The 10,413-nt window shown below is 40.3% G+C and overlaps 1 protein-coding gene across 4 annotated transcripts in view; it reads left to right on the forward strand.

The window, feature by feature from the left end:
* The window catches only part of UBE2Q2 (ubiquitin conjugating enzyme E2 Q2), a 45,515-nt gene extending 35,927 nt beyond the window's left edge, over window positions 1-9,588 (forward strand). For all 4 annotated transcript variants that reach the window (XM_053954264.1, XM_053954262.1, XM_053954263.1 and 1 more), the window contains 7 exons: window positions 1,909-1,969; window positions 4,024-4,114; window positions 4,440-4,498; window positions 5,739-5,787; window positions 6,639-6,734; window positions 7,175-7,241; window positions 8,956-9,588. In XM_053954264.1, coding sequence (XP_053810239.1) covers window positions 1,909-1,969; window positions 4,024-4,114; window positions 4,440-4,498; window positions 5,739-5,787; window positions 6,639-6,734; window positions 7,175-7,241; window positions 8,956-8,987 — 455 coding nt within the window. In that variant the 3' untranslated portion in view covers window positions 8,988-9,588. The remainder of the gene's footprint in view (window positions 1-1,908; window positions 1,970-4,023; window positions 4,115-4,439; window positions 4,499-5,738; window positions 5,788-6,638; window positions 6,735-7,174; window positions 7,242-8,955) is intronic.
* Window positions 9,589-10,413: the final 825 nt, after the last annotated feature.

Below are 10,413 nucleotides of genomic sequence, written 5' to 3' on the forward strand. Positions count from 1 at the left end.
GGAGCCCCCTTGCTGCTGCTCACGAGGAGACACAGATGCTGTTTGGCTCAAAACGTGGCTGCTTGAGAGGCTGCTGGAGGTTCTTGCACTGGTGTTAAGTCCTGAGCTGAGCCTGTCTCTCTGAAGAACCCTCCTGCAGCTTCTGGCTCAGATGCAGTACAACTCTTTGGGGTACAGCTCTTCCCGTTGGGGAAGCTGGCAAAGTGTCTGGGCCTGGGAGTTGGACTGGGACAGGAACTGTGGCTAAGAGCAGGAGGCTCAGGGTGATGGGAGGAGTGCAGGACTGGGGCTGAAGGCTTAGTGAGTGAACAAAGGGATGGAAGTTCTCTTGTGATCTTGCATTATTTAGCATGCTGTCAGGAGCCTTACTGTCACTTACTGCCTTGTCTGTAATAAAATTCTTTGTTCCCACTTGGACACAGGTGGAAGAAAATATTCTGGATACAACAATGGAATAGATTTGTCATTAATGGGAGTTGACAATGAGCAGAGTTCTGAATGTCACCTCTTTAGTTGTTACATCAGAGCAGTGCAAATTGAAATTCTTACAGTTTGTGACTTGCACTAAGGTCAGTTCAGAAAATAGTGTCCTTGGATCTGGGGAATTGGAAAAAGGCCTTAATAGTTCCTTTGGTTGCTCCTCAAACAGAGATGTCATGTCTCTGAAGTAACTACTGATTAAAAGGGGCATGGATAGCACAGTGAGTATGTGTTCAGGCCTACGTTGTTATTCTAGACATAGGAAAATTAGAAATTGTGCTCTTGGCTGCAGTACCCACTTGTTAGCTGTGCTCAGGAGAACCAAGCATGGGTGCTTTAACTTGTGTGCCAAGTTTTGAAATGCTTTAGAAATAATGGTGTCTGGACAGCTAGAAATATCATCTGTACTCCAAGTACTAATGCTTATAAGCTTCAACTGTAAGATTATTTTTATGCTAGAATAATAAAATTCAGAAATTAATACTCCCTATTCCTTGGGAAGAATGTGGTGACTGCAATCTGGTGATGGTTGTATTGCCTTCTGAAATCCTAGGCAGGTTCCTGATTTGTATATGGCTTCCAAATAATTAGTCAGCAACAAAGATGCTGTTAAATATTAGGCCAGGTAATGAGTTTAATAATAGTGGGTTAGTCTATATGCATGAATATTCTGTGAAAGAGGAGGTTTAACTTCTGTACATGACTGACTGATACCATGCTCTAAATCTTGTTGGGTGGTTAAAGATTTATTGCTTTTTCCAGAGCTGCTTGTGAATTTATGCAGAGAGGAAGCCTTGAATATATAAGAAGATGGCAGATAATTTCCGTCCTTCCCTGGGAGTCAATTGCACAACTGTTGTTTAACATGCTTAAAACAATAAGGCCACTGGAAGTCACCAGCTGGCTCCCACAGACCATTCTTTAGATGCATCTTTCTGGCTTCCTCAGTCAGCTTTTGGGAATGTGCTTAATCCACTGCTGTATCTCCTTTTTGTCGGGTTTCTGCTGCATACACTGTCCTGTGTGCTCTCCTGGTCTGCCTGTACTGATGAGAACCTGTGAAACACAATGCTGCACGCTCACACTGTGTTGTGAAGTGTTTTAAAAACACATTGGTAGTGTACTGGGTGTAAAATACAGGGAGTAATAAGCAAACTGGAGTTATTGTTGTGGAAGGTTTGAAGGTGAAATGGTTAAGTATCAGAAAAAAATTGATTAATGTGGACTTTTTTAATAGAAGTGAAAACACTTTTTCCTTGTAGCTCCTCAGAAGTGCATCTGCTATTGGAGGAAGGACGTGCCTCAGCATCAGTGTCCTACCCATTGCTTACACCTGCTTACAGCATTCAAATTTAAAGCAAAGAATGGTTTTGCTAAGTTCTCTATCTACACTTAGTGCATAATTAATTCCATCTAATATTTCTACAGGGATATATTCAGTGGAACTGGTAAATGACAGCTTGTATGAATGGCATGTTAAGCTTCTCAAGTAAGTTAATAAAGTTTTTACGTGTTCCGAACAATCTGTTTTATTATTGCTGGAGAGGTTCTCTTGATAAATGAGTATCTCTAGCCATAGCATATAAAATAGTGTGTTACAGTAGTAGTAGCAGCAATGGTAATTGTAGCCACTAAATAGTGGCTGTAATTCTGATACATAGAAATGTGTAGAGATGGAACAGTAGTAATTGAGCTGGCAAAAAGACAGACCTGCTTTTCCCTGCCAACACTATGTGTATTGCATTAACTGTTATTACTGTTCAATTCTAAAACTGCTCCAAAATATGCATCCTTAAATTATGAAAATTCTTTTCAAGAACTTTTGCATTGATTTTATTTTTATTTGTTTTGAATTACAGGATAATCCAGCTTCTAGTTGCACTTAAGATGTAGGCAAGAACAGAACTGAGTGTCATTAGTTGTTTATTTCTACAGTTAAATAGACACATAGGACTGAAACTTTTAGGTATCACATAAACGTGAATTATATAATTATATGTACCTTGTCTTCTGTCATCACCTAGTATACCAAGTGAAAAGCAGTACATAACTCTCACCTTGTTACATCTGCAGTCCAGTAACTCTAATCCTAGAGGTGTTAGAGTGAAATTATTCCTGGTAACAGGATCATCTGCTGGCATCCCTGTACAGTACCCTAAAGAAAGGAAGCGCCTACCCAAACTGGTCTGGGTGGCTGCTGCATCTGGCAGCGGATGGAAGAGCTCCCATGGGTTCAGAGATGTCCTGGGGAATAAGGATAAGGACAGAGGCTGTTTCAGCACAGTAGTGCTGCCTGCCTGTAGGAATTGTTGCCTTGTCCTAGGGGTGAGACTTGTGCAGACTGGGTCACCGGCTGCTGAAAGAGTTTTGTTTCCTTCTTAGTGTAATCATGGGCATGGGAAGGTTTTGAGGCTGAAAATGGCAGGAATGACACATCAGAGAAATCTGTGTCACGTTACTGGAGGCCTTTCCTATTGAGTGCATCTGTAACCAAGTGCTCAAACCATGTGCAGTGGTTTGAAACCTCTGTTCAAGTGCTATGAACAGGTCTCATTTTCTGCCTTCAGAAAAGAGGAAATGGAGTACATGCAGCAAATGCCTTCCAGAATGTCTAAGGGAAGTGTTGTGTTTGTTTATTGCAGCAAAAAGTGTCTGGAAACAAATGCACTGTGTGCAGAGTAGGCGAGGGGTAGATGTTCAGGGGAAAGAGCCCATATGAGGAAGGAGCAGAAATTGTTACTTGGAACAAGTCCCTTTGAACTGGCCCTGCAAAAGCCATGGCTTGAAATGAGAGGTTCCTAAGCACTGGAAGATTTTTTTTCTGCAATAACTTCACACTGATAGAATGGGGACTACCTGCCCAAGAAGTTCTGAAATGAGATCTAATAACTTTGTACTTTCAGCTGTAGTAGAGGATTAGATTTAAGGGCCTTTCAGTCGCTTTAACATCTTCCTTTGACTTGCTGCAGGTGTTTTTGACTAGTCTCTTCTGTTTAAAAGCTGCTAGGGTGTCATATTAACCCAGTAGTGTCTGAATTAATGACCAGGCTGTTCACCACCAGCATTTTGGAACAAACAGTTGTTGAAATTCTGCCTATCAGAAGCTGCTGGCTTTAGTACTTCTGCTGATGCAGATTACTTTTAACAGCTGATGCAGAACTACAATTACATATTCCATAAAGGATTCACTAACTATGTGCTGAAAACAAGATTACTACAGGCTTCCTGTTTTTCTCCCCTATTATTTGAGCACAACTGAACTGAAGAGAATTAAAATTGCTCTTTTCAAATAAACAGCTTATTTTGTGCTGTGTTTAAGCAACACTTGATAGCATTGGGAATGTTGTACATTGCAGCAAGTTTTCATGCTGATCTCATGGCAAAGCTTTTACTGGGTAAAAAGAGCAAGAAATTCCTACATTTCACCTTAAACTACAATTTGTAAACTACAATTACACAAAGGAAATCTTTAAGAGGAACTACTGTTTACAGGTATTGAAAATATGAACTTCATCCATGGTCTCCCCCCTGCTGCTTTTATAGGGTTGATCCTGATAGCCCACTGCATAGTGATCTTCAGGTCTTAAAAGAAAAAGAAGGTGTAGAATACATTTTACTGAACTTCTCTTTTAAGGTAAGTGTCTGTAGGATGAAAAGCTGTGGTTAAATTTGAGGCTTACTATAGAAAATTACTAAAGTGACCCTCAGCTGTTACTTGGGTAATAATGGAATGTAGCATTAAAAAATGGGCAGGTAAAGAAAACTAACTTAAGTTCAACACTGAAGCTTCTCAAAACAATGCTTTTTTTAGCCAATACTATGGAAAGTGAATTTTTACAGAACTGAAAAATTGTAGTACTTCAAATGTGGTTTGACAAATAAGGCTATTGAAATACTTTCTGTTTGGGAAGCAGTGTCACAGTATTTTCCTCAACCTGTTTTTTTATTACTCTTTTCAGGATAACTTCCCTTTTGATCCTCCCTTTGTGCGAGTGGTGTCTCCTGTGCTCACGGGAGGGTAGGTTTGAGTTGCCCTGCAGAAATTGTGCTTTGTGGTAAAAATGTTACAACTTGAAAAGTTCTGTGCTTGCCTCTGTGGGGGGCTAACATCGCTCTTCCTTCTCCCGTTGGAGGGTGTTTGGGTTGGTGCTTTAATGGGTCTTGATCCTTGTGTTGCCTTAAGTTTGCTGTAAAGTCTTACCTGTCTCTCTCTTGCTGGTAACACTGACATAAAGTTTTTGTTTAAAAATTCCTCGAATGCTAATCCAAACCCACTAAATCTAATTGAAAACATGCTTCAGATGTCATCTAAAGTGCTGTCTGTGGCACTTGTATATATCCATGGAGAGACAATTAAATTCACCTTCCTTTTATGCGTCTCCTGGTGACGGGAAATGATACCTGCTTTTGGAAATGCAGTCTGTGATAGCTGGTGCTGATTCTTATGTGATCTGAATTGCCATGTATTCTTCTTTAATTCAGTAAATGGTTAGTGCAGTTAAATAGGGTTCCTGTGGAGTGCTGCTATCTCAAAACTAAACAAGCAGACCCAAACACCAGAAAATTCATTGGATTCTAATTTTATTGTGCTCAGACTTCTTTTTAGAATGAAAAAAGGATGGCTTTTCAGTGGTCATTTTTTCCCTCTGAATGTCATATGGATCTATGAGGTTTAAATGTCTTGATCACAGAGGAGAATACATTTTGGCAGTGGTAAATTCTCTTCCCTCGCTCCAGGTTTTGTCATACTCGGGTGTTCTGCTGTGTCCCAGTCAGCACAATGGATAAAGTGTTTTTGAAATTTAAAAAAGCTATTTACAGGAAAAGAGCAAGAGAAGATCTGGTTATCTCATTATTTATAAGTGCACCTACATTGTTTGAAATGGTGTTAAACTTCTTTACTCAATTGAATTTTGCTGGTTTCTTTTAGCTACACATCTCTACCATGTATATGTAGAGTAGCCATAAAAAGTAACTTTGCTTTTTCTGTGGTCTCTGCAGTTGTGCAGAATAGCTCAGTCAGTGGTTTAAGCTAAGTCTAGTTAGCAAACAACTTTTTTTGTTTCGCTATGCTAATTTTCTCTGCCTAAGTATAATGTAGCTAACTAGTTACAATATATTACTGGCTAAAGGGCATTTCAGCTTTATGAACAAAGAATTGAACAAACAAGGTAGCAGGAGCTTAAAGTGCTGCGAGCACTTGCATCTTTTTACTAACTGCTGATGTCAAGTATATTTTCTTTTACATTTGTTTCTAGGTATGTCCTAGGAGGAGGTGCATTATGCATGGAACTTCTTACTAAACAGGTGAATATGAGCTCTGTTATCTGGATAATAAAACATGCCTGAAAATAATGAAAATAGGTGCTTCCCTTGAGTTGAGGAATCCCTGTGTGGAATAAACTACGCACTCCAAAGGAAACATGATGGAATTAAACCTCAGTCCCACAAGATTTGCCTCATTGATCTTGTTTGAGATCTTATTTTCTGCCTTGGATGGCTTACAAGAGATGTGAGGGAGAGGCAGGCAGTGTGAGCATGTGAACTTGGAGCTCTCAGAATTTCTGTGAGGCAGGCAGTGTGGAAACACATTGTTTTCTTTTCTAGAAGCCTCTCCAACTGCATGAAGTAATCTCTGGAGAAGTGAGGAATATAGACAATTATAGATGATTTGTGTAGAGAAAGTGATTTTCTCTTTAAAATAAGGAAATGAATGAAGTAACTTACTTGCAGGCTCTGGCAGAGAAACTCTTGTGAGCTGTGGAAGGTAAAGCAATGCCAGAGATGAGCAGAATTCTTACAGCTTATTGAATTGACTTCATTAGATATCAGTCTTTTCTGTTTATTGGAAAAAGGAGTTGTAATTTCTGTTGTGACATTGCTGAAAACGTGTCAGTGCTGTAAGGATGAAGCTTTTTTTGTTTGTCTTGCTAGATTTTGGAAATGTGATTCAGCCTTTTCAGTCTTCTTACAAGTTCTTAGTACTAGGATGGTACATAATTTTACAGATTTTCTGTGGAAAAGAAATGTTAACTGAAAATAATTAGTTAAAACTGGAATTCAGGAAAAAAAAAATCCTAAAGCACATGTTCCAAAATAGATTTGGAAGGTGAGCACAAGAAGCAATGTTGTATGTTAGCATTCTTTTCCTCCTCCAGGGCTGGAGCAGTGCCTACTCAATAGAATCGGTCATCATGCAGATCAATGCCACTTTAGTCAAAGGAAAAGCCAGAGTACAGTTTGGAGCCAATAAGGTAAATGTGCTGTGTTTCTCAATTACACAAATCACTGCTGGACTTCCATCTCCTTGCTGACTCCCATAGAAGATGCTTAATGACAAAATTGCTATGGCAAATATATATGCATTTCAAGTTGGCTGGTGCCTGTATGAGTATTTTATTGGCAATTAAACGTTTTTTATGTAATTACAAGCATATGAGTTGGATAAAGCCTTGGGATGGGCAGGGTAGGCTTTTGCTATCCTTGTATTGGCAAGGGAGGGGAGGCAAGGAGGATTAGGATTGGGAGGATTTGGAATTTCTGGCTCTGAGAAGGGAATCCTGAAAGCCAGGAATGTTCTAACACTGTGTATGGACTTTATTTTTAGGCCCACTGTAAAATTTCCTTGTTAGAACTGTTTTTGAGTCTTGCATGTCTAGATGCAGATTTTTATGTTATTTTTTTCTCCTTTCAGAATCAATATAATCTAGCAAGAGCACAGCAGTCCTATAAGTCACTAGTACAAATACATGAGAAAAATGGTATGTATATTCTTGCCACTTCGTTTTTGTCTGCACAGCACCCTGGGAATTGGTGTTTGCCACAGAGAAACTTGAAGTGACAAAGTGTCTTATTTTGGCTTGGGAAGACCATAAATGTTTCTTCCTTCTTTTCTTCTTGCACTAGAAAAGCAGTAGTGCTTAAATAACTTCACTGCAAGCTCATTGCAACGTTTACTTGAATGTTGTGTGTGTTCCTGCTGCTTGTTGAAAGGCAGCTGCATTTCATTTTCAGCCAGTTGATCTAGGAACTTCATTGCTACTGTGGCTTTAAGGACTCTTAATATTGGCAAAGTATCTGCTGGGAGTTTATCCCTTTCCCTGAAAGATTTTGTTTCAATGTGTCAAGAGCCTAGTGGAAACAACATTAATGAAGAAAGAAAGTAGGAAAAAAGACCTGAGACTAAAACATACAAGAAGTCCAAATGAGGTGTACTAGCTGGGAAAGTGTACAATAGAATAGGGCAAGACCTGTTTTGGTATGGGCTTTTTAAAGTCTCTGCTGCATAAAACAAGTGTGCAAGTGCTTTAGATATAATTGAATTTACTGTGGCAGTATGAGAAGCCCGAGGCTTTAAAAGGTTTAAGTAGCTTACATGTTACATAAAGGTAGTCAGCAGAATTGGTACTCTGGTCTTGTGATGAGGGAGTCAGTGCAGTTACACTTCAGTGATGTTCGGGGCTCTGGGTTGGACACAGTGTCCTCCAGGAGCTGAGGTTCTTGTAAATGTGCTTGTGTGACTGCAGTGAGCACCTCAGCTTCCCTGCTGCTAACACGGAACATAACACCTGTACTCTTGGGAGGAAGATCAAAGATAATGGCTTCAACATCATCTCCAATTCTACAGTATTTTGATCTTGCCGTTAACTGAGCCCTTTTGCTCATTTTGTTTGCTACAAAAGCCAGCGTGGCTGTTTACTTTTATGTGCTACAAGTGATCAGTCCTGCCTCAGGATCTGTACACAAAGCATTCACAGTACTCAGTGCTGCTGTGAAAGGTGTCTCAAGCTTAGAGCTGCTACGTGCTCTCTGGGACAGCACAAATAGGCCTTGTAGTCACTGTGCACACGTTTAAAGGAAATGTTACAAGAGGGGCTGGGAGAATTCAGACTGGCGCTCTGGAGGTCTCTAGAAAAAGCAGTACACAGCTGATCAGGTATGATTCAGCTGCTAAACGTGCCAGATTATGTCAGGAGACCAGTTATCCATCTGACAGTTCTGAGCTTATTCCTACAGTAAGATCTGCAGAAGTAGGATAAACCATTCCGTTGGAACCATGCAGTTGCTCGTGCATGCCTAACTCTGCAGTACACAAAATAAGTGTCCCAGTGCAGTCATGTTTGTATGTCTGTGTTTTAAGTAGCTTGAAGACTTGAGGGTTTTGCCTCTCGTCTATGAAGTTTGGTTAGAACAACCCTCCTTCAGCAGGTTCCTCTCGTTGGTGTTCCACTTGTCCAGCTCGGGATAGCTGCTGCCGTAGAAACCCGTGTGTGCACACCCAAATACCAGGTCAGATCCTGGTGTGTGCCACGTGGTTTGTCTTGCACTGCTGGCTTACTCGCATTTAGGGCACTGAGCTGGCCTGCTTTAAGAGGGAAGGACTGAGCCAGGTTAGGCTTCCATCTCCCACAGGTGAAGAGTAGGATGGTCTGCACACAGCAGCATTGGTACCTAACGTGTCTCTGTTCTCCACAGGCTGGTACACTCCTCCAAAAGAAGATGGCTAATGCTGAGGACTGTTGTATACCTGGACCAATGTCAACAAAACAAGCTCTTTTTTATGTTTTCCAACACACAGACTCAAGCTATGAGTGCCCCTATAACAGCTGTACTGAGGACTTTAGCTATTAGATAAGTTAGTGGATAATCTATCAACTGACACGTACGGTATAAGTTACAGCCTTACCATTCCGCTCTTCTTAGGTGTCTGGACTGAGCAGTTTGGGCCTTTGCCATATTTGTTCTTATGGATTGAGCAGATTTGGGCCACGCCCTCCCTTCTCCCTTTTTTTATTTGAAAGCATAAACTCTCCCTGCAGCAGGCTATTGACTTACTAAAGATCATACAATAGGAGTGAGTTGTTCACACACTTCTGTGTATTTCTTACTTTTTGCAAAAGGCAGACTGCAGAGACTTGCATTGTATTGTTTCATTTAAAGCCAAGAAGTTTATTAATACATTGTTTAATACTGTTTTAGGAAATGTCAGGTCTTGCAAATCACAGTAGTTTTTCTGGTCTAAAATGACAGCGTTTGTAGTATTTTCCAAATTAATGATATAGGAAAAACACATGTATGTTAAGTCATTAAACATTTTTCATGGCTGTATGAGAATATGAACTTTTTATTGGAAAAGATGCTCTTTGTTTAGATTATTTTAATTTTTTTTGTTTGGTTTTTTCTTTTTTATTTTGTTTCGGTTTTTTGGTTTTAAGCAGAGCAAGGCTGTGCCAATGAAACCTTGTAACTAGTCACGTCCACTGGGGCATCAGAACTTGCTGGGCTGTTCCTGCTACTTGTTGGCTCAAGCTCCTTAACAAGAAGAGCCACAGTATGAAGCTTGAAGTTATTTAAAATACTAAAAACCTTTTTGGGTGTTCCATTTTATTAACGGGTTGTTGCAATCATTTCTAAACTAATGAACTTATAAAGTGATTGGCACAAATTGAGATGAAAGTCCTTGAATGAAAAATTTTTGTATAAAAACTACAGTAAAGTACAAAAACATGTCATCCACTTCAGAGGTGTAAAAATGCTGCCATAGTCTTGACGGTGGCTTTGTTATTGAAAGACTAATGGGAACTGTTCTTTCTTTATTAGGAGATGAGTCTGGGTCTGTGTACTTACACAATTTCATTGCCTTACCGGAATCGACTCTTATTTTGGTTGTAGTTCTAGTCCATAGGCGTGTGCACTCCTCGGCGCCGAGCGAAGGGTGTGTTCCATGGATTAAGCACTTTCAGAAGTGCAGAAGCATGTTTTTATGGGTTTTTTTTTTTTTAGTTGACTATCAACTTGTGCTCTTTTCTCTATCAGGCGCCCGCGGGTCCTTGTGCATTTGCTTCTAGATCCAGTTTTTAGCTCGAAAGAAACGCCCCGGGCACGGCGGGGCTGGGGGCGGCCGCGGCCTGCGCCCCGCGGCGCACGCTTCGG

This window comes from Vidua chalybeata, chromosome 13, assembly GCF_026979565.1.
Source record: "Vidua chalybeata isolate OUT-0048 chromosome 13, bVidCha1 merged haplotype, whole genome shotgun sequence".
NCBI lineage: Eukaryota > Metazoa > Chordata > Aves > Passeriformes > Viduidae > Vidua > Vidua chalybeata.